Source organism: Phocoena sinus, chromosome 20 (assembly GCF_008692025.1).
Source record: "Phocoena sinus isolate mPhoSin1 chromosome 20, mPhoSin1.pri, whole genome shotgun sequence".
Lineage (NCBI taxonomy): Eukaryota > Metazoa > Chordata > Mammalia > Artiodactyla > Phocoenidae > Phocoena > Phocoena sinus.
Window position 1 is genome coordinate 39,393,272 of NC_045782.1, and position 27,048 is coordinate 39,420,319.

Genomic DNA, 27,048 nt, shown 5'->3' on the forward strand with positions numbered 1-27,048 from the left:
CCCGAATTCAAGCCGAATTCCTCACGGCGCATGTACACTCTCCCTAGGTACCACTCTGTCTTCAGGGACAGGAATGGGCGGCATTTCCATAGGGAGGTACCAGGGTGAGGAGATTCCGGGAGAGGAGGGACACTGGTCTCGGAGGTACAGTATGTGCTGAGCATAGGCCTGTGTCCCCCCTTCCAGGAGCCTTAAGGGTGGGGGCTGGAGCGGAGGTGGAAGGTCCCCACAGAGGCAGGGCGGGGGTGAAGCAGGACGCTCAGGAGCCCACGGGCTTCAGCTTTGGCCATCCCCGCTCTGCTGGGGCACAGAGATACTTCCTGGAACACCTCTAGCTTTCCTGGGAAGGCTCTTCACCCCCCACCTCCCCTCTGGCTCCCACACAACAGGAACTCTCCTTGAAGAAGGGACTTGGAGCAGAGGAGACAAAGGCATCTCTGTACCATCTCCCCCCACCCCCAGGGACGGTTAGGTCAAGGTGACCTCAATCCGTTCTCCCCAAGGCAGGGGCATCAGCAGGGCCTCCTTCACACAGCTAACCTGGTCTCCAAGGGCCAGAAACAGGACTTGGGATCATTGTTCCCTTCCTGTATAACTCAAACCCACCTCTGTGTAACACACAGGTCACACTGCCTCACTCAACAGAGCAGGGGCAGGGACCAGCGTAGCGATGGAGGCGCCACGCTTGGTGCCACAAAACAACCATGGGCTAGAGTGAAGACTACGGTGTGCGCTCGGGGTAGGGAAAATTACAAAAGGTTGTACGGAGATCCTGCCCACAGAGCCGGGCAACTTGGATCCTGGTGCCAGCTGTGCATTTACTGGCCAGACTGCTGTGGACAGGACACTTTCCTGGACTAATCAAAGGGGAAAATTCTGGTTCTGCCCACCTTCAAGGCTGTTGCAAAGATCAATTGAGTTGAAGAGTTCAACCACGTTTGTACATGAATATGCCATAATTCAGTTCAAGATATGTGCATAGAGCGTGAACTACACACTAGGCTAGGGGGTACCATGATTCCTATGAAAATGCAGCCAGTCTTCTTTTGGGGAATGTCTTCCTGTGAGAATTTTTTTTAATCCTTCTTCATTCCCCATGTAATGCTGTGACTTGGAATTGTGGATGAGAGGCAGTTAGGGGCGGCAGCCTGGGACCCCAGCTCAGTCTAGACACGAGGAGGTTTCTGATCTTCCTGAACCCCCCATTCTCTATGCCTCAGTTTGCTCCTCTGTAGTCTGGGCCCGTAAAACCACCAGGGTGCTTTGCTTTGTGGTGGGAAATAGCAGAGACCAAACCAGGGGACTGAAAGCAAAAAGAAACCCCAAATTTGACAGTTCCGGGTAGTTGCGTTATCCGGAGCCCTAACCACAGTCACCTCTGCCCCCAGCCTAACGCTGACACCCTTCCCTCCTCCCCTCTCTTGGTTGGCCTTTGCCCATCCTGGGAAAGCTCCAAAGCTCCTCCCCTCCCACTGCATCTCAAAAGGAGAACAGAGGCACAAAGAAATGGAGAGCAACCCAGGCAGAATCAAACAGAGACCCAGACAGAGACTTAGAGAGAAAGAATCAAATGGAGAATCAAAAAGCAAGAGGAAGAAACATGCAACAAAGGACACCCGAATTCAGGGCCTCACAGAGAGGCCAAATGGGGAGAGATCCAGAGGTGCAGGGAAACAGCTGTCGCCACTGGACACAAGGGGAAGAGGGGGGCATGTGAGAGCTCTGAAGGCACCGGGGCACACCCTTTTAGGCCAATCCCTCCAGTTTTGTTCACGGGCACCCCAATGCTAGCCCTTTTTTAGGACCCAGGAGGACCCACCCCCCTAGCCAAGCCCCGTCCCATCCAGCCAGGTGCGCAGGGCTCCCAGCTGGAGCAGCAGGCCCCAGCAGGCCCTGGGGAGGAGGCTGGAGAGGCGACTGCCTGGAAGTGGGGAGGCAGGGCCCCCACTCTGAAGTTGGCATCCCCATCCCACCCTTTCCAAATGCCCAGATGCGGTTGCATGGCAAGGGTGGTCCTCTGCCTTCCAGACATGGCTCAGAGGACTTGGAAACTCGAGGAATCCGCTCCCACTGACTGACTTAGCCACCTGCTAACAGTGAGAGGCTGGAGGGCACAGGTGCCACATCGGGCAACCCACTGTGTCCTCGTGACACTGACCGGGTCACTTCCCCTCTCCAGCCTCTGTTTCCCCATTTGTAAAATCACCTTTACGTTTTTTTTCCAGCTCTGACACTTGGCTGTCACTCCAGGTGAGCCCCTAGCTGTGTGTCAGACCCTTCCCTGCCGGATCCGTTGCACAGAGTAGAGGAAGGAAAGAGGGAGAGCCATTGTGCTTCCTCCTCCCTAGAGCAAGTTTTCCCCAATTCCTTGAACCCCTTTACAGTTTTCAATTCCTTTCCTTGCGATCCTGCCAACTGAGACCGTGACCACACATGGAAGTGTGTCGGGGGTGGGAAGGGGAGACAATCCAGCTTCTGCAGCCTTAAACTTCGGGTTTTCTCTGAAGTGAAAGAATGAAAGTGGGGAAGTAGTGAGCAGTAAGAAGATGGGGGGGCACATGAAGGGGGGGAAGGAATGGAGAGAAAAGGGCAGGTCCAAGAAGGAATTAGGGCGGGAGGGAGAGAGGGAGAGGAGAATGATTGCCCCCAGTACATGAGGTCTTGGCCCAGCCGGCCCTGAGTGGGCTGCCAGACTGGCCCCTCCCTTGGTGCTGCCAATACCAGCTGCCAGGCATGGGGGTGGCCCCAGAGGAGAGGGAAGCTGGGTAAAGGGAATGGAAGGCTTCCAGGGCAGCCTTGCCCAACTCCACAGGCCCCGTAGGGGGGCTCTCAGGGAGGGGGCTGGGACCCAGGCAAGGCTCAGGGAAGGTGTTCCCTGCTCTGTCAAGGCATATAGGCAGTCCTAAGCTTGTGACGATTCAAGACACCCCTCCCTGGACTTTCTGAAGACAGGACCAGCCTCAGATGTGACTGGGCTGGGGTGAGTGGAGAGGCAGGATCATGTATGGACCATAGGCTGTGGACTAGGCCCTGTGCCCACTGTGGGACCCTACGCAAGCCCCCTCCCCTCTCTGGACTCCATCTCTTATCTGCATAGTTTCAGGGGGTTGAAACATTTGCCTGCCAAGGTTCTTTCTTTTTTCTACTGCAGGCGGGGGTGCACAGTGGCGGGAGCGACGGAAGGAGGGGCGGTGGGGGCCCCCTGGGTGAGCTGTCTTCTCTGGAATCCCCAGTCTTTCCCCTCAATACGCTTTGTCTCTGAGATTACAAAAGCTGTGTCCCCAACCCACACAAACACACACGCAAACACGCGCTAAACTTTTTAAATCTAGAGACTCACAGGATGACAAACGCCAGGGCTGGAAGGCTGGTCCAACCCTTCCCTCCTCCCTTTTTACAGATGAGAAAACTGAGGCCCTGCTTTGGGATTTCCGGAGCCCGGGATTTCCCAGCCCTACCACCCTCATCCTCCAGCCACTCCTGCGCCTCTTGCTCAGCACGGTCCGCGGCAGCTCCGCGGGGCCGCCGGCGAGGGCTGGCTGGGACTCCCGGGTGACCCGGCCATCGGGGCAGCCCCTGTGCTCGGCGCCAGCCCCGCCTCGCTGCCTGGGGCCCGGCCGCGGCCGCCGTCGCTGTGCACTCGCCGGGGAGGTAGCCACCAAGGGCGGAGGCAGGGAGAGAGCGACCGAGGCTGGGAGGGGTGTTGGCGAGAGCTCGCGCGCTGTGTATGGTCTATCAGAGGCAGCTGACCTTTGAGGAGGAAATCGCTGCTCTCGGCTCCTTCCTGTAGTAACAGCCGCCGCCACCGCCTCCGCCGCCGCCAGGAGCCCGGGCAGGGAGCGAGCGTCAGCCCCGCAGCCGGACGGCTCTGCGCGACCAGGTGGGTGGCCCGGCCGCGCGCCCCCGGCGGCGCGCGCCCAGAGGGCGCCCCTGGCTGCTGCCCCGGCCCCCTCACCGCGGGACCCGGAGCCCGACGGCCGTAGGGGTGCAGGGGACGGTCCCCGGGACCGAGAGGGAGTTTCGGCGCAGCGCGCAGCGCGGACGAGAGACGAGGGACGCGGGACGCTGATGCAGGGAGGGGGCCGAGGGTGGACGCCACCCTCGCCGGCAGAGGGCAGGGGGCGCTGTCGGACTGGACAGTGGGAGACCTCGGGGCACAGCTTGGGGGACGCAGCCCAAGAGAGGGAGTGTCTGTCTCCCCAGCCCTCTCTCCTTAACCCCAGCCACGTGCTTATGGTGACAGAGCCGTCCAGTGGGAACCGTCGGTGACGTTGCCCAAACGTTGGGCTGGAATATCCCCCGTTCCCAGAAATGGGGACTCGGGGTTCGAAGCAGAGTGGGGGGATTCTTGCAGCCCTCCCCAGAGGGCCCGTGGGCCTCCGCCATCAAGTTTCTCTTTCAGTTTCTAGCTGTTCCCACCCCGGGGAAGCCCCGGTGGGGCGAGGGGAGAGGAAGAGGGGGAGGGCACCTGCCTTTCGGGAGCCCCTCCCCAAGCCTCAGCGGGTTCCTCGCTGGAGGGAAGGGCGGCCTTCCCCTCCTCACCCTCTCTCTTCCCGCACAGGAAAGCGTGTCTGTGGGAGGGGAGGGGCCGGGCCTGACCGCGGTCCAGGGATGGGTGGGCATGGCAGGGCCAGGGGCAGGCCCAGCCCTCGCCTCTAACAAGGAGGCGCCTCTTCAGCCCTCTGCTCGTGCTAGGTGAACGGACATGGCGGGCTGGATCCAGGCCCAACAGCTGCAGGGAGATGCACTTCGCCAGATGCAGGTGCTGTATGGGCAGCACTTCCCCATCGAGGTCCGGCATTACTTAGCGCAGTGGATCGAGAGCCAGCCGTGGTAGGTGCCCCTGCCTGGTGCCATCCAGGCCCCTTGGCCTTTAGGTCTCCTCTTTGTGGTTTGGTGAGATTCTGGTCCTGTCTGTCCCGCTCTGTGCAGAAGGGGCGGTGTCCTTGGGAAAGGGGAACAGGGAAATGGGAGTCTGGGATTGGAGAGGGAATGTTTCTAGACTCTGGTGCCTGTGGAGCTGCCAGGAACAAGTCTTGTGGGCGCGAGCCTTGGATTTCCACGTCCTTCTTGGTGCCTGACCTCCATGCCCAAGGAGGCACCATAGTAGGCTTGTCTCTCCTGCCCTGCCCCAAGGGATGCCATCGACCTGGACAACCCCCAGGACCGACCCCAGGCCACCCAGCTCCTGGAGGGCCTGGTGCAGGAGCTGCAGAAGAAGGCTGAGCACCAAGTAGGGGAAGATGGGTTCTTACTGAAGATCAAGCTGGGGCACTACGCCACGCAGCTCCAGGTGGGTATGAGCTCCGGGCATCTGCAGGGTGCGGTGTCCGCCTTCTCTTTCCAGCACCAGAACCCCTGGTTTTTTTCCTGGTTTGGCCACTGACTCACCGTATGACCCTGAGCTTATCGGCAACCTTTCTGTGCTTCGATTTCCCCCACCCCCTCTTTCTAAATCAGACCTGTCAGATTCCCCTTAGCATATTATAAAGCAAGAGGTGGGGCGTGTTTGTCCCCAAGAGAAGGGGGATGGGTGAAACTGCATTCTGGGCAGATCAAGCAGAAGGGATGGGGGTAGAGCAAGTCAAGATTCTGTTGTCAGAGAAAGGAATACTGACAGGTTCTAGAAATGAGGCAACGAGGCAGCCACACATCCCTCTTGCGGCTCTTTTAAAGGCTTTTCAAAGAGCTGCTGAAGTCGCGTGCAAGAGGAACAGAGTTGTCCTGGAGCCTTGAATTAAGGTCTTGGATGTAAGGTGTAGCTTCTCCTTCACCTGAGGATGCGGGGGGAAGGAATATAGGGGAGAGAGGGAGTTTTTGTGGCAGCAGGAAAGGGGTGAGGGTGGTAATCATAGTTGAGCATTTGTTGGAACTCACTTGAATATTTAGAGAGCCCTTCTTAAATACCAGCAGCAGGGTGTCAGAAGAATAAAAAGTCCATCCCAGAAGAGGCAGGAAACACGAGAAACTTGGTGGGAAGAGGGGAGCAAAACAGGAACCCAGGGCCAGGACTATAGTGGAAGTACCTTGACCTTGGCATTGGATGCCCTGGGTCTTGAGTCATCTGCTCAGTCGTTTGCCTCTGGACTAGTACTTAATCTCTCTGAGGATCAGTTTTCTCATCTGTGAAATGAGGATAACAGTTTCTGCTTATGTCATAGGGTTTCTATGATGCACAAGGTCAAAGGAGATGGCAGATTGGAAGTGCTTTGTAAACTGTTTCTAATGCACTGCAAACCAAATATGAAGATCTGCGAGGGGAAATCAAGTCAAGGAGAGATAGAGGTTCTGGTGACAGTTCCTGAGGCTTCCCAGGGGAAGCTGAGGCAGGGGCTGGAGGAGAGGAAGGGGTGGGCGTGGCTCTGCAATGGTCACGGTGGGAGCAGAGGATGGCCACTGGCAGCTGCTGTTGGATTCTTTCAGAACACGTACGACCACTGTCCCATGGAATTGGTGCGCTGCATCCGCCATATTCTGTACAATGAACAGAGGCTGGTCCGAGAAGCCAACGTGAGTGTCCATGGGTTTGGGGGGAGGTTTTGGGAAGTCCTTCTACCTGCTTTTATATGTTTTATAAACACGGGCATGAGAAAGCACCAAAGAAATAAAAGACATGGGCAAGTATGAGAGGCAGTATCACATGCAGGTGTAGACTGACACCCGACCCCCACTCCCCGGCTTCAGTCCCTGGCTCTACTACTTACTAGCTGTGTGACTTAAGCAAGTTACTTAACCTCTCTGAGCCTCTGTCTTTTTCTATTATAAATGAGGACAGTCACAGTATCTACCCTGTAGGGTTATTGTGTGATACTATGTGGGCAAAGGATAGACAAACACAAATGAAACGGAAAAGGAAGCCCTAAAAACACACATACACATCAGGAGATGCGATCTATGTCAGTCAGTGATGGCATTACACATCACCAGGGGAAAGATTTGTCATTCAATAAACGGGGCTGGAGGCAAAAGAAGAAATATCCTCTGGTGTGGTCTATGAGGGGAAGCAGAGCCGAGGTCTATGGCAGAAGAAGTAACCCGGCAAGCTCAGAGAAGCGAGGCCTAGCGAGGCAGAGCAGGGACTCGTCCCCCATGTTCTGAAATCATAAAGGCATCAGACATTGCTGGGACAATGGTACAAATGGTATATTATCTGCAATAAAGCAAAATGAATTTCATGAAATGATATCCCACAGGTAAAGACCACAGACTAGTGCCTGGAGCGAAGTCATATTTATTATTTACTTGTGGTGGAGACTGATTTCAAGAATTTGAGAGTTCATTCAGTAAACATTTATTCAGGTCTTGCTGTGCATCTGACACTGGACTAGGACGGGAAAAACAGATAAAGTCCTGGTCTCCACCTAAAGGGAATTCAGGCGATGATAGATTCTTTAGGTGTCAGCTGAGTGCTAAGCGGGCCTCTTTGGAAAAAGGATCCAACTCAGACTGGAGCAGGCTGGCTGGTGGAGGGGAGGGTGTCCTGAGGAAAAGGATGCCCGAACTACAGTGGGGAAAGAGGGAGGAAGGAGGCAGGATGAGTTTTCTAGTCAAAAATAACAGCAGTATATGTGAGGGCAGGAAGGCGCGAGCCACCTTATGACATTCGAAGAATTGTAAGTGTTCAGTGCTACTGGGGAGAAGGGAGCCAACTGGGCAGAAGCCAGGTCACAGAGGGTCAACTGGTACAACTCTTGACTTGGTGCAATTACAGAGCTATCTGTAAATGTACAAATGAGTTCGGCCGCAATTAAGAAATACATGCCTACGATGCAGGTCATGGTTGGGGGTAAATAATTGTTCTCCCAGTCATCAAGCTGTTCTTCAACCCCTCTGATGTCCTGGGCCTTGGGGATTTTGTGGGGCACAAGACAGACAAGGTCCTAGGCCTCAAGGAGTTCACATCCTAGTGCAGGGAGGCAGACAAGAAAGAACATGCAGGCTTCCCTGGTGGCGCAGTGGTTAAGAATCCGCCTGCCAATGCAGGGGACACGGGTTCGAGCCCTGGTCCGGGAAGATCCCACCTGCCGCGGAACAACTAAGCCCGTGTGCCACAACTACTGAGCCTGCGCTCTAGAGCCCGTGCTCTGCAACAAGAGAAGCCACGACAATGAGAAGCCCGCGCACCGCAAGGAAGAGTAGCCCCCGCTTGCCTCAACTAGAGAAAGCCCATGAGCAGCAACGAAGATCCAACACAGCCAAAAATAAAAACAAATTAATAAATAAATTTTAAAAAAGAAAGAAAGGGGCTTCGCTGGTGGTGCAGTGGTTGAGAGTCCGCCTGCTGATGCAGGGCACACGGGTTCGTGCCCCGGTTCCGGGAAGATCCCACATGCCGCGGAGCGGCTGGGCCCGTGAGCCATGGCCACTGAGCCTGCGCGTCCGGAGCCTGTGCTCTGCAGCGGGAGAGGCCACAACAATGAGAGGCCCGCGTACCGCAAAAAAAAAAAAAGAAAAAAGAAAGAACATGCAAGAAAAAGACCTTCGGTAAGGGAGGTCCTGTTTTAAATTGGCTCATCAGAGAGGGTCACTCTGAAAAGGTGCCACTGGAAGTGCCAGCAGGAAGGTTTGGTGCCAGAATGTTCCAGGGTGATGGAACAACAAATACAAAGGCCCTGAGGCAGGAACACGCTTATGTATTCAGGAACAGAAAGTAGCTGGTGTGCTTGGGCAGCAGTGGCGCTGCGGGTAGGGTAGGCAGAGGCTAACGGCTAGGGCCGTGGAGGGTGTGGAAGGAGTTTGGATTTTATTCTGAGAGCAGGTCATTGGAAAGGCCCTGAAGACTTGGTTGAAGGAATAGATCCGACCAGGTTAGTTAAATGACTGGATCCACAAAGCCCTTGTGGATGCCTCCCCTGTCACTTCACTTGGGGTCTCCAGGATGCCACCTGTGAGCGGTTCACACTTTTCCCTCAGTCACAAGAAGGTCTCGAGTGAGGACACAGATGATGTGTGTTCCCACAGCCTTGTCCCCCACTGTGTCCCCAGCACCTAGCACAGGTGGCATCATGGCACCGGGTCAGCGAATGACTACGAAGTGAGGGGTCATCATCATTAGTAGGAAAACCCAGGTAACTCCTGGGACATGTTGAGTTCTAGTCTCTCCAGAGAGAACTCAGATGGACCCTGTGTGGGATACTCTGGTGGAGGTTAGAACTGCAATAGAAGTTTCTTCCATGCTTTATGAAGATGCCATAGTCCGCCAGGTCACCTGTTTCTCTTCCTCCACCCCCATTCTGGCAAATGACTCTCCTTCTGACTCAAAGTACCCTTCCTTCTTATTCTAGATCTGGCATCTGGTGTCTGTAGTATTGGCATTCCCCAGGGCCTGAGGTTTTCTTCCATCCTCACTGCCCAGTTTACTGCTGCCCACACTCTCCCCTGATATGTCTCCAGGGTAGTTCTTCTTCTGGGATCCTGGTTGATGCCATGTCCCAGAAACACCTTCAGATCAACCAGACACTTGAGGAGCTGCGACTGGTCACGCAAGACACAGAGAATGAGCTGAAGAAGCTACAGCAGACTCAAGAGTACTTCATCATCCAGTATCAAGAGAGCCTGAGGATCCAGGGTGAGGCTGGTGTGGGAGGGCAGCGTGTGTCTGGGGGACGGGAGTGAGACCACTTTGTGAACTCCTGCAGGGTTGGGGCTAGATCCACGTCTGTCTCCCCAGAACCTTATCCGAAGCTTGGGAGGAGTAACGTTCCCAGTGATGGAGCCCCCGCTATGGGCCAGGCTCCAGGCTAAAAGCTTTGCATGCATTATTCACTACAACCTTTACAACAGCCCTAAAAAATAGGTAGTTGTATTATTCCTGTTTTGCAGATGATAAAACTGATGTTCAAAGAGAACACGTAATTTGGCCTGGGTTTCTTTAAATTTATTTTATTTATTTATTTTTGGCTGCGTTGGGTCTTCATTGCTGCGCGTGGGCTTTTCTCTAGTTGCAGAGAGCGGGGCTACTCTTCTTTGTGGTGCGCAGGCTTCTCACTGCAGTGGCTTCTCTTGTTGTGGAGCACGGGCTCTAGGTGCACAGGCTTCAGTAGCTGTGGCACACGGGCTCAGTAGTTGTGGCTCACGGGCTCTAGAGCGCAGGCTCAGTAGTTGTGGCGCATGGGCTTAGTTGCTCTGCGGCATGTGGGATCTTCCTGGACCAGGGCTTGAACCTGTGTCCCCCACATTGGCAGGCGGATTCTTAACCACTGCGCCACCAGAGAAGCCCTGGCCTGGATTTCTTGCAAGTTGCAGAACTGGATCTTAACTAGAGATATGTCATAAAATCACTATATTTTAACCAATATTCAGTGAATATCTCAATGAATGAATCAATGAATGAATGAATATGGACAAAGTGTTCCCCAGTCAAAGGGAGGACTTAGGTTGGGAGTCCCCTGGTTGAACCAGGCTGGGGAGAGGTGGAACTCCAGGAATGCCCCTTCTTGAGCCTAATAGGAGGTAAAGGTGGGAGGAGGAGGTGACAGTGGAAAATTCTCCTGTCTCCTAGGTCTATAATTTGCTAGTGACTGCCATGATAAGGGTGTAGGGAGAGAAAAATTAACTCAGAAGAAATTCACCCAGGTACACTTTTAAGAGTCTTGAAATGTGGCTCATCTTCCTTCACTTCAAATTGATCCCAGAGCTGTACCACCCCATCCTAGTGAGAACAAGAAGTATCAAACTGCCTTTTCCTTCACTCTTCTATTTTTGGTGTCTTAAGGTAGAACCATAGGTCATTGATTTTAGACCTTTCTCCTTTTCTAATGTATATATATTCAGAGCTATCAATTTCCCTCTCATCAGTGCTTTAGCTGCATCTCATCATTTTGGATATGCTATATGTTCATTATTCAATTTGAAATATTATCTAATTTCTCTTCTGATTAATTATTTTACCATATACTATTTAGAAGTATATTGTTTAATTTCCAAATATTTGGTGTTTTTCTAGATGTCGTATCATTATTGATTTCATTTTCATTTCATTGTTAAATTCCACTGTTGTCAGAGAACACACTCTATATGATCTCTTCTTGTAAATTTATCGAGACTTGTTCTATGCCCCAGCATATGCTCTGTGTTGGTGAATGTATTTTGTGGACTTGAATGTATGTTCTGAAGTTGTTTTATTTTAAGATAGCAATAATAAATTCAATAATGTTAACATATATAACATAATATATGATGTTAACATAATAAAGTTTAAAAAACCCACACCAAGTTTAGCGAGTAGAGTGGCATTGCTTTACATTTTTGCAAATCTCTTTAATGTTAGGCTTAATAGGAGATAGCTGGAGCTGGCTTTCAATCTGTTGTAACATCACATATCTTGTAACCTCTAGAAAACTCTGCTCTATGCTTATAAGTGAATAAGAGAAAAAAAGGTAAATAAGGTCCTATAACTTTATGAAAATAGTTCTGGCTTGGTGGACCTCCTATAAGGGTCTTAGGAACCCTTCAGGGATCCCTGGTTCACACTTTAAGAATCACTGATATATCTTTATTGACTTTTTTGCCTAATTGTTCTATCAGATGCTGAAAGAGAGGTATCAAAATCTCCTATAGTATTGTGTAATTTTCCAATTATTTATGTAAATATTTCTTTTATGTATTTTTGAAGCTTTGTTATTAGATGCATATACATTGAGAATTATTATGTCATTTTGATTGATTGACACCTTAATACTTATGGAATATCTTTCTTGAGCTCTGGTAACACTCTTTGCCTTGAAATCTACTTTATCAGATATTAGTATTACTCCTCCAGCCTTCTTATTCTATTTTTACATAGAAACATTTTTTTTTTTTTTCTGTACGCGGGCCTCTCACTGTTGTGGCCTCTCCCGTTGCGGAGCACAGGCTCCGGACGCGCAGGCTCAGCGGCCATGGCTCACGCGCCCAGCCGCTCCGCGGTATGTGGGATCTTCCCGGACCGGGGCGCGAACCCGCATCCCCTGCATCGGCAGGCGGACTCCCAACCACTGCGCCACCAGGGAAGCCCAGAAACATATTTTTAACCATGCTTTTCAAAATTTGAAATGTAGACAGCATATAGTTGAGTCCAGCTTTTTTATTTATTCTGACAATCTTTGCTTTTAATTAAGGTGTTTAGTCCACTAATATTTAATGTAATAGCAATTGAGGTCCCTATGTTAATATTTATTTTGTTTTGTCCATTTTCAGTATTTGTTCCTCTGTTCTTCCTTTTAATTGTTTAAATTTTTTAAGATTCTATTTTAATTTAACTACTTAAGCCTTCCTCCTACCTTGCCCTGTCAGTGTTTTCTGTACCCTGAGACTAGCACATTGCCTGAATCATAGCAGCTGTTGAGGAAATGTTGGGGGGATAATTCTAGCAGCTCTTCTTCCGATCTGAATCCATCCCAGACTGACCCGAAAGAAAGGAAGGCCCTTCTGCTACATTAGGGAGCAGGACATTTCAGGCTATTATTTCTACCCAAGGCCGTTGACTGGTTGACAGTACTGATGGTCCTGTTCTGGGCTATTCTGTTTCCTACTTGTGAGGTTGGGTTCCGATTCTGGTTTGGGTTTGTCCCCGTCGTGCAATGTCAGTTCAGTCTCATTGATCAAGTGCGCCCATCAGAAACAGACTACTGATCTGTCTGTGCAAGGGAAGTCTCAGCTCCCTCCAGTGGAGCAGACAGCTGCCTCAAGTCTCCTGGTGTCCTTCCCAGAAGCGTCTCCAATTTGCCAGGAGAGACCTAAGTGGGTCACTTGCATAAGGAGGCTGGGCCTGGCGTTGGGATCCCCACCACCTCCCTGTGGGCGGCAGGATTCCGAGGTGGCTCTCCAGATTCTTCTGCTGTGTTCCTTACCTGCTCTGTCCCCCGCAGTCATGTTGGAGCCATATTTCTAAGTTCTCTTCTAGTTCTGGGCCTTCCTGGCTGTCTAGGGTTGCGTTAGTGTGTCCTTAGTTGCTTTTGTGCGTCCATAGGGCAGGGCCTCGGTCAGTGTGACATGGCCCTCAGAGGCCTGCCGGGAACTTGACCAAGACCTGCTGACCGACGCTCTCATCTTCTTGACTCAGCCCCAGTAAGACCGTGGGACGTTCCAAAAGCCTATTGGTGGGGGTAGGAATGCCAGCATCTAGGATGGTGATTGCCTGTGGAGGGAGGGATGGGGATGCCGGCAGGGGAGGGTGTACAGGTGCTTAACTGGGGAAATGTTTACTTCCTTAAGTGGGCTTCTTGATACACAGGTGTTCCTTGTATCATCCTTTCTATCAGTACTTGCCTGGGTCTTAAGTATTATATAACAGATTTTTTGAAAAGGCCTTGTTGGTGAGGCCTCATTACCTTATTCCTGCCATCGATGAGATGCCTGACAGCTGGTGTGGAGAGAAGCGGCCTCCCTCTCTTGAGAGAATCTTGCTGCTTTCGTGTCCCCAGTGGCCCTGGACACTCTGTCTCTCTCCCTCTTCCGGCTGGTCTGCTGAGCTCACGGTGACCCAACCTGGACAAACATGTTAGGCCCCTTCAGCACCTGGAGAACCCCCCCGCCCACCTCCCCGAGGAGAGGCCCCTTCAGCACCTGGAGAAACCGCCCCCCAACTTCCCCGAGGAGAGGCTGCTGTGCTCAGCCCCGCGGAGCAGGGCCTTCCTGATGCGGCTCTGTCCTGTGAGGTTGGGGCTGAGAGCTGCTCCATGAGCCTTTAATCCCGTCCTGTAACCCATTGACCGTGAGGACTGACTCTCACCTGGAGCTGATGGTGCCAGGCAGCTTCCTGAGTATTTTCTGTATCATTTTTGCTCATTTAACGTCACAGCAGCCACTGGGGCAGGTGCCGTGATTCTCCCATTTTACACCTGGGGAAGCTGAGGCAGGGGAGAGTGAGGTGATTTGCCCGAGTTCACCCACCTTCTAAACGGCGAGGACACACTTCAGACCAGGCAGGGTGGCTCTAAGCCGGACCCCGCGTGGGGAGAGGAGGGCTGGGCGGGCAGGGAGGCCATGGGCTGGCTCCTCCCCAGCTGTACCCCGAGCTTCCGTCTCCCCACTCCCCAAGGGGAGCTCAGAGTCGGGGGGCCAGGGGACGGAGCCCACTCATCTTTGGGGGCTGTGGAACCCTGACGGGCCACTTGTCAGCTGTGTCCCCTCCAGGGTTTTGCCTCCAGAACAGGTGAGTGCGATTCTGCCGGGCTCCCTGCTGGACCCGGGGAGGTCATGGTCGTGGGTGTCCTGTGCCCTCCTCCAGCTCAGTTTGCCCAGCTGGCCCAGCTGAACCCCCAGGAGCGTCTGAGCCGGGAGACGGCCCTCCAGCAGAAGCAGGTGTCCCTGGAGGCCTGGCTGCAGCGCGAGGCCCAGACGCTGCAGCAGTACCGCGTGGTGAGTGGGCTCTGCGTCCCTCCCCTCCCGGGCGTGGACCTGAGGGAGGGAGAGAGCCAGGAGGAGAGCGGGACCCAGCAGAGCAGGAGGCCAGAGCCTTCCCCGCTGTGTGGGCACGCAGGGCAGAGCGGGTCGGCAAGGGGTGAGGGGAGGCCCTGTGGGTGTTCTGAGAGCCCAGAAGGGCCGCTCCGCCCGCCCGCCCCGCAGGAGCTGGCCGAGAAGCACCAGAAGACCCTGCAGCTGCTGCGGAAGCAGCAGACCATCATTCTGGATGACGAGCTGATCCAGTGGAAGCGGCGGCAGCAGCTGGCGGGGAACGGAGGGCCCCCCGAGGGCAGCCTGGACATGCTACAATCCTGGTAATGGTAATGGGGGGCCAGGCGGGGGCGGCAGGGGCTCAGCGTGGTGCCACTGGCTGCTGTCCTGCTCCTGTGTTTACGTGAGCAGCCAGCTCCCTCTGACGGGGCACAGGTCTTATTTCACCAGTGGTCTGGTTCCTGATGCAGACTTTGGTGCCCCCGTCCTGTGCCACCTTCCCCGGAAGGGGCGTCCCTGGGTGAGGGAGTGGGGTGGGGCCAGGTGTGCAGAGCGACGCTCAGGCTGGTTGGACCCAAGTCAGGTCGCTCCTCCTGTGAGTTTCTTTGTGTTTCTGGGAGGCAGGGCAGCCGTGCTCTGCTCAGTGGACAGGCCGGGCGGCTAGGGCGCCGAGCCTTCCTGGGGGTGGAGCTGGGTCTGGGCCTTCTCCCCAGCCTGGGAGCCTTCTGGCTTCTGGCCTGGAGGAAGAGGGTGAAGGCTTTGTCCTTCCCTTTGGCCTCGGGGCTCCCGTGCAGGTGTGAGAAGTTGGCGGAGATCATCTGGCAGAACCGGCAGCAGATCCGCAGAGCTGAGCACCTCTGCCAGCAGCTGCCCATCCCCGGCCCCGTGGAGGAGATGCTGGCTGAGGTCAACGCCACCATCACAGACATCATCTCAGCCCTGGTGACCAGGTGATTGCTGCCTCTTGGCCTCGCCCAGGCCCCATCCGGTTGGCCTGGGTCGCGGGCAGCAGGGTCTTTAGAGACAGGGCGCTCTGGCTTGAACCCTTCTGTCTCTGCCTCACACCCTCATCCCACCCCCCTCTGTCGCCTGTTGCTGTGGCCTCTTGCTGTTCACCTTGCCCGGTTTCTCTCGTGGACACTGTATGGGCTTGTTCCCCGTGTTTCAGCTGTTGAGTTCATCTCACTGCCTCCCCTCCTGCCAGCTCCCCCGACTCGCAGCGGCCCCCCCGGGACCGGGGGCTGTGCCACAAGCCCTTCCTTCGCCTGCTGTGCCCCGCGCAAGGCGGCCTCGGCACGCGGAGGGCGGGACCGGAGCGCCGTGCCCTGAGGCATCACCTGGTCACTTGTGTCCCCGCAGCACGTTCATCATCGAGAAGCAGCCCCCTCAGGTCCTGAAGACCCAGACCAAGTTCGCAGCCACCGTGCGCCTGCTGGTGGGCGGGAAGCTGAACGTGCACATGAACCCCCCCCAGGTGCAGGCGACCATCATTAGCGAGCAGCAGGCCAAGTCGCTGCTCAAGAACGAGAACACCCGCAAGTACGTTGCCCTGCTCCCATCTGCCCCTCCCTCAGCTCAGCCTGTGTGCTACAGCAGGCGTCCTGGGTGATGGGGACAGCATGGCCTCCCCCTCCGAAACCCTTTGTCCTGCATTGCGATGTGGCCCCATGTCGCTCCAGTTCACTCTGTCCTGGCGTACACTTCGCACACACAGTAAATCAACAAGTATTTCGCTGCTGGGTGTCCCAGGACCTGTGCTGAGCACTGAGACACAGCTGTGATCTACACAGAACTTGGCTCTTTCCCTGCCCAACCCTGAGACAGAAAATTAAAATAAAGCAATATCACAGTGCCTGCAGTACATGGGTAGTCAAGGAGGGCCTTTCTGAGGATATATTTGAGTGGAGACCTGAATGAGAAGGTCAAGAGTGTTTGGGGACGGCTTCCCTGGTGGCGCAGTGGTTGAGAGTCCGCCTGCCGATGCAGGGGACGCGGGTTTGTGTCCCCGTCCGGGAGGATCCCGCGTGCCGCAGAGCGGCTGGGCCCGTGAGCCATGGCCGCTGAGCCTGCGCGTCCGGAGCCTGTGCTCCGCAACGGGAGAGGCCACAACAATGAGAGGCCCGCGTACCGCAAAAAAAAAAAAAAAAAAAAGAGTGTTTGGGGAGATAGGAAGGGCAAGTACAGAAGTCCCGAGGCAGACACTGAGCGTACGTGTTCAGCAAACAGACAAGGCAGTGGGCTCGCTTGTCCTGAGTGAGGCCAGGGAGGTGGGCAGGGGTTGATCTCGGGAATCTTTGTAGGCTGTGGTCATGATTTTTATCTCAGGTGCGCTAGAAACTGCCGAAGGCCCCCATCAATCTTAAATTTATTTATTTGTTTATTCATTCATTTATTTATTTATTGGCTGCATTGGGTCTTTGTTGCTGCCCGCAGGCTTTCTCTAGTCGCGGCGAGCGGGGGCTGCTCTTCGCTGCGGTGCACAGGCCTCTCATTGCGGTGGCTTCTCTTTGCTGCAGAGCATGGGCTCGAGGCACGTTGCTTCAGTAGTCGTGGCACGCGGGCTCAGTAGCTGTGGCTCGGGGGCTCAGTAGTCCCCACATCAATCTTGATACCCAAGGAATTTTAATGATAGAGACACAGGCCCCACCCTTGGCGACTTTGCTCAGGTGCTCTCAGGTTGATGAGAAAGTGAGCCCAGGGACACTCGGAGAAATGCTCTTAGGGGAGGGGCAGGGGCTGCTGGCAGGGCTTTCTGGAGAAGTCTGGGCCCAGGGTGCAGACAGGGTGGTGCTCCTGGCCTGGGCCCAGTAGAGATGGGTTCCTCTCTGCTTCGCAGTGAGTGCAGCGGAGAGATCTTGAACAACTGTTGTGTGATGGAGTATCACCAGGCCACAGGCACCCTCAGCGCTCACTTCAGGAACATGGTGAGGACAGGGCCCCGCCCATGGAGGGAGGCCTGCCCAGAGCCGAATCCTCTAACCAGCGGCTTTCTCCTCATTCCCCTCTGACCTCCTGCAGTCGCTAAAGAGGATCAAGCGCGCTGACCGGCGAGGCGCAGAGTCCGTGACAGAGGAGAAGTTCACGGTCCTGTTTGAATCTCAGTTCAGTGTTGGCAGCAATGAGCTTGTGTTTCAGGTGAAGGTGAGACCCGGCTCCCCCGTCTCCTTGCCGGCTGCCCGGCTGGCTTGGGAAAGCCAGAGACTTGAATCCTCACACAGGCTCAGTCCAGTTACCCCGTGATGCTCTCAGAAAACCTAATGTCACCCTGCTGGTGCCCATCTGCGAGGTTTTAATCCCGCACCAGCCCGCGGAATTTAGGCAATGGGCCAAGAAGAAGTATGTTGTGTTTTTGGTTTGTTTTTGGTTTAGTTTTGCTGGGAGGGGCTTGAGGAATGAGGGTTGGGGGTCTCTGCCAAGAGGAGGGCAAGACAGTGGTCATATGCCCTCACCCCTCATTCCCTGGATTCCCGTAGACCCTGTCCCTTCCTGTGGTTGTCATTGTTCATGGCAGCCAGGACCACAACGCCACTGCCACCGTGCTATGGGACAATGCCTTTGCCGAGCCGGTGAGTCCCCATGAAGCCCTCACCTCGGCCCCTCGGAGTTTCCCAGGGTCAGCCCCAACCCCAGGGCCCCTGCTGAGTGGCCTTCCCCAACCCTAGGGCCAGACCAGAGGTCAGGGGGCAGCTGGTGTGAACAGCCTGCCCTCGGCATGTCCTAGGCTCTGTCTGGGCTCTGGGTCAAGGGACTGGGGTCTCCTAGGTCTGTGAGTGTGGTCTTGGGGTTCTGGTCCCTGATCTCTCTCCCCAGGGTCCTGGTCTGGGTCCCCATCCCTGTATGCCCACCCCTCTGCCCCTGCCCCCAGCTCTTTCTTTCCCTTGCATTTTTGTCCCCTTTTCTGGACCTTTCTCAGTCCCCTCTATCTCTTGGTATCTGTGTCTGTGTGTGTGTAAATATCTCCTACTCCCTCAATCTGCCTTTTTTTCCTTTTTCTCTCCCCACCAGGGCAGGGTGCCGTTTGCAGTGCCTGACAAAGTCCTGTGGCCGCAGCTGTGCGAGGCGCTCAACATGAAATTCAAGGCCGAAGTGCAGAGCAACCGGGGCCTGACCAAGGAGAACCTCGTGTTCCTGGCGCAGAAGCTCTTCAACAGCGGTAGCAGCCACCTCGAGGACTACAACGGCATGTCCGTGTCCTGGTCCCAGTTCAACAGGGTGAGGGACGCCGCCCGCTGCCTGCCTGGGACCACCCTGCCACCCTTCCCCCACCTCACACATGGGTTACTGCCCCCGGTCAGTGGCCCCCCTCTACCCCCATCTCCCCTCTGCTACAACCAGGAGAGACGGGGGCTAGTACCCCAAGGAACGCAGGCGGCCATGAGAGCCAAAGCAGGACGGTGGAAGGAACCCGGAGCTGGGAGTCAGGGTCCCTGGTCTCTAGCCCTCGATGTGTTAACTAATTTGCCAGGCCCCTTCCCTCCTCTGTGCTGCGCTTTTCCCATCTGTAAAGCGAAGGGGTTGGGCAGGAATAACTTTGGAGGTCTCATCCAGCTTGGACAATTCTTTGCACCTCCGCCCCCCACCCCGTGGGGTTGTCCCGGACCCCTGTGTCTGCGAGACAAGAGGCCAGTGTCCTCTCTGGTTCCCTAGGATATGAGCAGGGGCTGTGGCAGTTTGCTGGAGTGTGGGGCAAGTCGGATGAGGAACTGGGAGAAGGTCTGGGTGAGGACAAGAGGGCACTGAGTGTTCCCTGAACCACCCATGACGACGGGGGCACAAGCCCTGACTTGAGGTTTCCTGGGGGCTCTCAGGAGAACTTGCCAGGCTGGAACTACACCTTCTGGCAGTGGTTCGATGGGGTCATGGAGGTGCTGAAGAAACATCACAAGCCCCATTGGAATGACGGGTGAGAGGAATGGGGTCTGGGAGGTCATGGGCTCAGGGGGCAGGGGCTGCTGCCAGCAGTGACACTGTATGCTCGATGCACCCAGCGCCATCCTAGGTTTTGTGAATAAGCAACAGGCCCACGACCTGCTCATCAACAAGCCCGACGGCACCTTCTTGTTGCGCTTTAGCGACTCAGAAATAGGGGGCATCACCATTGCCTGGAAGTTTGACTCTCGTGAGTTCCCTACGTGCCCACACTCTAGCCCCAGTGGCCCTGTCTTCCATTTCCTCGTTGCCTATTCTCCATCAGGCCTGCATCCTTAGGAGGTATCCGGTGGGAGACATGGGAACTGAGCTTGGAGGGTGGGAGGAGTGTTGCTCAGAAGCACATTCCCTCTCTGTTGTTTTCCACTGGGGAGAACCTAAAATCATTGGCCTCCTGGACTCCAGAACTGCTGGGCGAGTCCTTCTCTGCCCTGACCCAGCCTTGTTGGTATCTGCTTGCCCGTGGTCATTTCATTGCCCTATGCCGAGGAGCACAGGGGTGGGGTTGCCGTGCAGGCTAGTAAAAGCCCTGATGTCTCTGCCAGCCTGCCCTGAAGCCCCACAGCTCTGATCCTCCTCCCGAGGGCGGTGGGTTGTGGGAATGAGCTTGGCCTTTTCACAGCCGACCGTAACCTGTGGAATCTGAAGCCGTTCACCACGCGGGATTTCTCCATCCGGTCCCTGGCCGACCGGCTGGGGGACCTGAGCTATCTCATCTACGTGTTTCCCGACCGGCCCAAGGATGAGGTCTTCTCCAAGTACTATACCCCTGTGCTCGGTGCGTCCTGCCCAGATACTCCCGGGGCTAGGCAGTGGGGACGCCCCCAGAAGAGCCGAGGGGCTGTTTCCCCTGTGGGTGTTTGTCGGTGGGATGGTGCAAGGCACGTGGAGAGGATTTCAGGGCTCACAACTGAAGAAAGGGAAAGCAAAACCTCTGACCCAGCTTTCTTCCCTGCAAAGCAAAACACTGAGTGGGACTCACTTCTGTGCCCTTGGAGGAAGAGGCTGCAGTGCTGGGGGAGGAGCCATAATGCAAACCCACAGATAGTGGACTCCCATCTTGATCAGCTGCCCTCACCACTCTCCACCCTCAAACCTACCCTCAAGTTGAGTGTAGGAAGCAAAATGAGACTGAAGCCAGGGCCTGGGTGGTGTTTATTGGGAATCTGTGGGAAATTTCATCCCTGCTGAGGCCGCATGGCAATGTTGGGGGAGGCAGACTGCACAGGTGGGTTTCCACTCCCCTGGGAGCTCCCAGAGACTTCAGTTCTCATCACTGTTCTCCCCCCGCCCTCGGCAGCTAAGGCAGTGGACGGATACGTGAAGCCACAGATCAAGCAAGTGGTCCCTGAGTAAGTGTCCCGGGTCCAGCTCTGGTCTCCTGCTGCCTCTCTTCTCCTCTCACCCCCCGCACCTGGCTCTCCTCACCCCTCACTGCCGCCCCTCCTGGGGAGGGAGCTGGGCTTGGTCACCAGGGCATCGGTACCCGGTACCTGGGGCCCCGCTCCTGCAGCCAGGGCCCCAGGCTCAGCGGGCTGTCTGTCCTTCCGCACCTGAAAAAGACACGAAGGTGGCCCCCGAGCCCCTCCCCGCTGAGGCTGTGCTCTGCTTCCTCTCGCAGGTTTGTGAGCGCCTCTGCGGACTCTGCCGGGAGCAGCGCCACCTACATGGACCAGGCCCCCTCCCCAGCCGTGTGCCCCCAGGCTCATTATAACATGTACCCACAGAAGTAGGTTGTGTTCTCCTGGGGCTCCGTGGGGAGGAACTGGGCACTTGGCCTCAGGCTGGGCACCAGAGGACTGGTGGGCAAGGAACCCAGAGCTCCTCTAGGTCTGAGATCACCCAGGCCGGGCCGGGCTCTGGCACGTGCCCAGGTGCAGGGTGGGTGAGATCAGCCAATGAAAAGCATAGAGCATTTTGAAACTACACGTAGCAGGGTCCCTGCTCTGGTGCTGACTAGCTGTGTGACCTTGGGGAAATTACTGAGCCTCTCTGATGCTCAGTCTCCTCACCTGTAAAATGGAGGCAAAAAGACCTACCACGTGAGACTGGGGTCAGGATTAAGTGAGAGAGTGCAGGTAGAGCATTTAGCACAGATGAGACTGTTATAAGGGCTTGATACAGGGTAGCTATGGATGGGGTAGTTGTTCTTAGGAGTTGTGTGGGAACAGGGTGTCAATTGCTCCTCTCTTGAGTTCCCAGAGAATTAATTCTCTTCCAAGCTGTGGGTGGCCTGCTGCCGTGGGAGGACCGCAGGCTTGGGAGTCACAAAGACCGGAATTCCAATCCTGACTCCACCTGCCAACCAGGTGGCCCTGAACAAGTTTCCTAACATGATTGAGTCTCAGTTTCTTCCTCTATAAAGTGGAGTAAATACCCGCCTTATGGGTGGCTGTGAGGGTTGGTGTAACGTGGTTGAAAGGCCCAGGCCTTCATAGGTGCTCAGTGAATGGTGCCTGGGGTTTCACGGGCAGCACATTCACCCAACTACCTCATTCCCCTGAGATCGCTCGATGAGGTCGTGAGCGATGAGACTAGAACTGGGGTGTCTCCCAACAAGCCAGTGACTGACTTATTCAACTTGGGGTGTAAGAGTCTAGCCAGAGCGGGTCCTGCTCCCATGAGACTCTGGTCTGAGTGGGGAGCAGGCTGGACGCTGTCCTCCAGGAGCTTGGGGCTGTGAGGCATGCCAGCTCCCTCTGACGTCCCTCTCTCTCTACCAGCCCTGACCCCGTCCTCGACCAGGATGGAGAATTTGACCTGGATGAGACCATGGATGTGGCCCGGCACGTGGAGGAACTCTTACGACGCCCTATGGACAGTCTGGACCCCCGCCTCTCCCCGCCTACTGGTCTCTTCACCTCTGCCAGAGGCTCGCTCTCGTGAATGTTTGTTTGAACGCTGCACTTCTCTTTGGAAACGTGCAGGGTTCATATTCATTGTGATTTTGTTTCTGTATCGCTGTGCATATTGACGCCTTTGCCGGCAGCACGTGTCCACATGCATATGCGCACGTTTGTGTACAAGGTGTGCCTGCCTCGCCTTTGCAGTCCTAGGTATGTGGCTGCCTTTTTCTTCAGATGGAGGCATTCCAAGAGCCCACTGGGTCTGTCTGTTGTGGAAGAGACTGGGCTGCTTCTGTAGTTGCAGGTACGCCGGGCAGGCAAACCTATTCCTGCCAGAGCCTTTTGTCTGCTCAGTACCTATTTGAATGGAATGATTCAAGAAGGGAAAGGAGACAGGTAACGTCTCTAAGCTCAAGTTTTACTCCTGAGTTAGATGCTTTGCCTCCCAAGTGTGTGTGCACATATATACGTGCATCTCCTCTCGTACAGAGCAACATACACGTTGGTCTCTTGGTTCTTCCCCTCAGGATGGAGGTTGGAAGAATCAAGAGACCAGTTCTGAGTGATGTTCTATACTTTATCTAATGACTGTGGACACCAGGCTTTTTGTGAACTGAGAGCTAATCTAGGCCATCCGCGCTCATGTCCCTAACACGGCAGAAACGGGTCTTTTGCATCGGGCCTGTCAGAGCTGCTCTGAGGATGGAGTTCCTTGGCCTCTTGGTCCCCAGCCAGGGGGCTCCAGCTTCAAGTGTGTAATGCTGCTGCCCACATTCCTGCTCTTTCCGTCCCATATCCCCTTCCCTCCATCTGGCCCCAGCCTTCTTTCCTCACCTCTCTGTCTGCAACCTTGCTTACTTATGGAAGAGGTGGGGGTGGGGAGTGGGGGAGGGACTGGTCTAGGATGTGGTGAACAGGAGGCCCAGGACTTGCATTGTTGATCCCCAAACCCCTCCTGGAAAAAACCTGCAAGAGGCAGCACCAGGGGCTTGCATCTCACCTGTGGAGTCTGGAGGGAGGGGTAAAAGCTGCTCGAGGCCCACTCTGCTGGGAGGTAGAACCTGGAATAGGCCTCATCACAGCTGCATAACTGGCTGTGGTCTGCGAAGGCCTCGCTCCCGACCTCACATGCTCCTCCCTCTGAAGCTGCCACACGCAGCCAGGGGCAGCTGACAGCAGAAGGAGTGAGTCCCAGGTTGAAACGTCTCTCAAGGAAGGTGGGGATGGGAAGCATTTGTACAAAGGCTACACATTTGTGTAAACAGTGTTTTTGAATAAAATATCTTTTTTCATAAATTTGCTGGAATGGCTCCTGGGTCATGGGGACCGCTGGAGTCATTTTGTTTCTCTCTTCCCGCGTAGCTGGTGCTGTAAGGTGTAGCTTGAAGTTGCCAGTCGGCTCCCATTTCTGTGGTTTTAAGGGTGCCATCCCCACCCCAATACTTTAAGTGCCTCTCAGAAGACTAGAGAACTTGAGGTCTTGGGAAAGGATGGGGCAGGAATTACCGGGGGCAGGGGAGAACTTTGGTCCCTGCCTCTCCTTGTCAGCTGCTGCTATAAGCAGTCTCCAAGGTGGCAGCTGAGCGCCAGCGCCCAGACCATTCTCAACCCCTCTGGATGGAAGATGGGGGGGAAGCTGCAGGAGCCTCACAACGGTCCTTCCTCCCCTGGCCTCTTCCCAGAGACCAGCAGGTGGCACCATCCCCCTGTTCCCGCGTTTTCAAACGGTCGGCCTGAGCCTGGGAGGGAGGCCGGGGCGAGAGGACAGCCTCCCCATTTGGCCCCATTGGCATCGGGGACCCAGGGACTGTCGCCGAGGGCCGGGGCGGGGGCGGGGAACAAGAGCCTACGACAAGGTTTCTTCAGGGCTCAAAGCGAGGGAAGAAGGGCTCGCAGCCCGCCGGGACAGGCGCAGGGGCCCGGCGCGGGGCTGGCGGGGGTGGGCGGGAGGGGAGGCAGCCGCCGAGCCGGGAGCGCGCTAATCTGGAGCTGCATCTCTGCAGGGGGAGGCGGCGCGTATCTCCCGCACCGGCTCGTCTCCACGGTGTTCGGCGCGGGGGGGAGGGGGAGCCAGGCGAGTGCGCGCCGCGGCCTGTGAATTATCACCACCCACGGCCCGGGGCCCGCAGCCGCGGCCCGTTAAGTGTTGACCCACGGAGCGAACTGAAGAGAAAGTGATAATGGAGCCAACTGTGGAAGGGGAGGCCTGGGGTGGTGGGAGTGTCTGCGCCCCAACCCCCCTTAGGTAGCTTATCTGACCCCAGACAGGACACCGCGGCTTGCAAAGGTCCCGGGAGGGAGGGCGGAGGGAGGCAGGAAGAGGGAGCAGGAAGGCCTCCACTCAAGCTGCCTCCGTGCGGGAGGGGTCGGACCCCTGGCTCCTCCAGGTACCCCTGAGCTGGAGGCTGGCGGCTAATGTTAAGATGGGAGGCGCTCGGTGCCCCAGAGGCGGGCCTGTGTCTACTCAGGCATGAGAGGCTAAGGCCACCAGCCCGGGGCCGGGGTCAACCAGCTCCTCTCAAGACCCAGGCTCAGCCTGTAAGACCCCTTCAGAGCTGAAGCAGGGGAAGAGGGACCACCCCGAGCCTCCAGCCAGACAGGGCTGCCGTGCCAGCAGACGGTTGCTATATAACTTTTATTTCTGGAAGGTAAAGTAGATACAGCAATATACAAAAAAGAAAGAAAGAAAAAACCCACAATAATATAAATTTTTACACTATTAAGTATACATTGAAATTTGAATGCAGTGGTCAGGACAGCATCTCACAAACCACCGTGTGGGTAGCTTAGGCATCCATGGGAATCCCTCGGCTGGGCAGGGGTCAGGCAGGCAGGTCCTGGAGCACTGCGTTTTTTAAAGGAGGGACCAAAACAAGTCTCAGCTCCTCTCAGGGCTTTTGCTATAATCAGGGTTAAAACCAGAAACACATGCGACCTAAAAGCCACAGGGTTTTAGCTTCTGCTCCAGTGAAGCCGGGATCCTCACCTGAGGTCCCTCGAGTTAAGCTAATTATGATCTAGAGAGTGTTGCTAAAGGGAGAGTGCTCCGTACCACCTATCAAACCCGTTTGTCTTGGAGAGAAGGTCTCGTCCCCCTCCTTCAAAAACTGGTGAATTTGGGTGTAACGCATAGCATTCCCTAGAAACTCTGGTCGACTGAGACAAGGTAGTTATGGACCACCCAGTCTGGCCGTGCCTCTGGGTCTGAGGAGGCCCCGTATCAGAGCCCACCTCTCACGCTGCTAAGTGTTCTGAGGTGCACAGAAAATGCCAGTTGTCCTGCCTCACCGAGGGGGGCCCCCATGTGGAGGAGAGGTCACCAGCGCTGGGGGAAGGCTGGGATGTACACTCCCTCACGTGAGGGACAGACCTCGAGCTTATCACTAAGCCTCTGCCCCTGGCTTAACCAAGTGAAGAAGTGATTACAGGTGCCGTAGGAAATCACCAAGAAGCTGGGATAAGAACCATAATCCCTGAGCTCAACTAGACCCTTGACTGGGGCCCCACAGTCTGACTCATGTTCGACCTGTAGCTCTCTCTCTCTTATTCCAGGAGGTCCTGAGACTAGGATGCCTAAAGCAAACAGGACACGGGACCTTTAGACATGGAAAGGAGCCATGCCACAAGAGGGGCTCAGGTAAACTGGGGGAGAGGAAGAATCATCCCATCCCTTAGAAGGCACCCACAAGAAACCACGCAGGCTCGGAAACAGGGGCGAAGTCCGGGCAGGAAAGGCGAGCAGGCTGTAAGTGCCCCTCTGCCCAGCCTCACCTACTAACAGGCCAGTAGGTGAAAGGGGAAAATAAAAATTTTGTTTATCAAAAAAAGTCTAAAATGTTTAGGGTCTCCTTCAACCTTCCTATATGAAAACCAAAGGCCAAGCCACATCTTCAGATGTCTGTTAAGGGCTGGATCTGAAGCTCACGTCAGGGTTTATATAAATTATCAGCCTGAAGAAAGCTGAATGCCTAAAGCACCAAGGAGGAAATTAACTGAGTTTTCTTAAATACAGAAAAGGCTATGCTGATACAGTGTTTTTTTTTGCCCTTTAAAAAACTTTTTTTTTTTTTAAGTTTAAAAAGAAACCTAGGGGCTTTGAAAGTCCTATCTTCTATTTGAACGTTAGCAAGGTTAAAAGTGCAATGCCAGGAGGATGTAGCTAGAGACAACTGTGGCATTAGCTTACAGAAATAGGCAGAGGGATGCCGCTGGCACCAGAGGCACTTGTCTGACAATGACAACAAGCTGCTGAGAAAGGCGGGCAGGGGGGCAAAAAAGACATTTCCTCTTTCTCCCTCTCGCCACCCCTTCCACACCCCCTGGTCACAGCCTCAGAGAGCGCATTCTTATTTGCATTTAGATAAAAGCATATCACCCACATTCACTCATTTCTGTATTTTAAAAAGTGCCCAGATTGCTCAAAGATAACCGAAATGAGAGACGACAAAAAAATCTGGAACCACAGAGTTGGGAGTTGAGCTGATCTGGGCTTGGGCTGTTTAAGGGCTGGTGGAACATGGGTCGGTGCCTCTGTCACCTCTCTCTGCAGCTTCCGTCCTCGGCTTCTCACATGGGGGAGGTAGCGCACTCCGAGGTCAGCTCCATGTCGAACGTGAGGGATTCTGGGGGGACACACAGGGAGAGCCAGTTCAGTCGCCTGAGCCCTACAGCTGGCGGGGCCCGCACCCCTAGCCTTTCGGGGCACAGAAGCTCAGGCTGCCACTGCCCTCTAGTCTCCTGCCCCTGCCCCTTGGTCATCAAGATGGGGTCAGAGAATCCAGATTCTCTCCCCTCCCTTCTGGAAGAGCTCAGCCTTCTTCCTACCTTAACTCATTCCCAACTCCCCAGGTTTAAAGAAGCTCTAAGGCTGCCCTGTTGAACACAGCAGGCTGGAGCC

The 27,048-nt window shown here is 55.0% G+C and overlaps 2 protein-coding genes across 10 annotated transcripts in view; one reads left to right on the top strand and one right to left on the bottom strand.

Annotated features, from left to right (window-relative positions):
* Nucleotides 1-3,726: 3,726 nt before the first annotated feature.
* On the top strand, nucleotides 3,727-23,447 carry LOC116745691 (signal transducer and activator of transcription 5A). Of its 3 annotated transcripts, none has more exons than XM_032616651.1 (20): nucleotides 3,727-3,880; nucleotides 4,679-4,833; nucleotides 5,137-5,293; nucleotides 6,424-6,510; nucleotides 8,576-8,578; nucleotides 9,394-9,568; nucleotides 14,210-14,340; nucleotides 14,548-14,699; nucleotides 15,171-15,326; nucleotides 15,736-15,915; nucleotides 17,213-17,300; nucleotides 17,395-17,517; nucleotides 17,850-17,942; nucleotides 18,382-18,588; nucleotides 19,185-19,279; nucleotides 19,365-19,495; nucleotides 19,928-20,083; nucleotides 20,606-20,657; nucleotides 20,927-21,034; nucleotides 22,029-23,447. In XM_032616651.1, exons 2-20 carry the CDS (start codon nucleotides 4,706-4,708, stop codon nucleotides 22,189-22,191), a joined length of 2,385 nt encoding a protein of 794 aa, XP_032472542.1. In that variant the 5' UTR covers nucleotides 3,727-3,880; nucleotides 4,679-4,705; the 3' UTR covers nucleotides 22,192-23,447. The 3 variants fall into 3 exon arrangements, with proteins under 3 accessions (XP_032472542.1, XP_032472544.1, XP_032472543.1); XM_032616652.1 differs by having other exon boundaries at nucleotides 3,734-3,880; nucleotides 4,696-4,833; XM_032616653.1 differs by lacking the exon at nucleotides 8,576-8,578.
* Nucleotides 23,448-24,767: 1,320 nt separating this feature from the next.
* Nucleotides 24,768-27,048, bottom strand: part of STAT3 (signal transducer and activator of transcription 3) — a 63,595-nt gene continuing 61,314 nt past the window's right edge. For 6 of the 7 annotated variants that reach the window (XM_032616571.1, XM_032616573.1, XM_032616569.1 and 3 more), the window contains one exon: nucleotides 24,768-26,773. In XM_032616571.1, the coding sequence (XP_032472462.1) occupies nucleotides 26,718-26,773 (56 nt within the window). In that variant the 3' untranslated portion in view covers nucleotides 24,768-26,717. The remainder of the gene's footprint in view (nucleotides 26,774-27,048) is intronic. The other variant, XM_032616568.1, reaches the window with a different exon arrangement.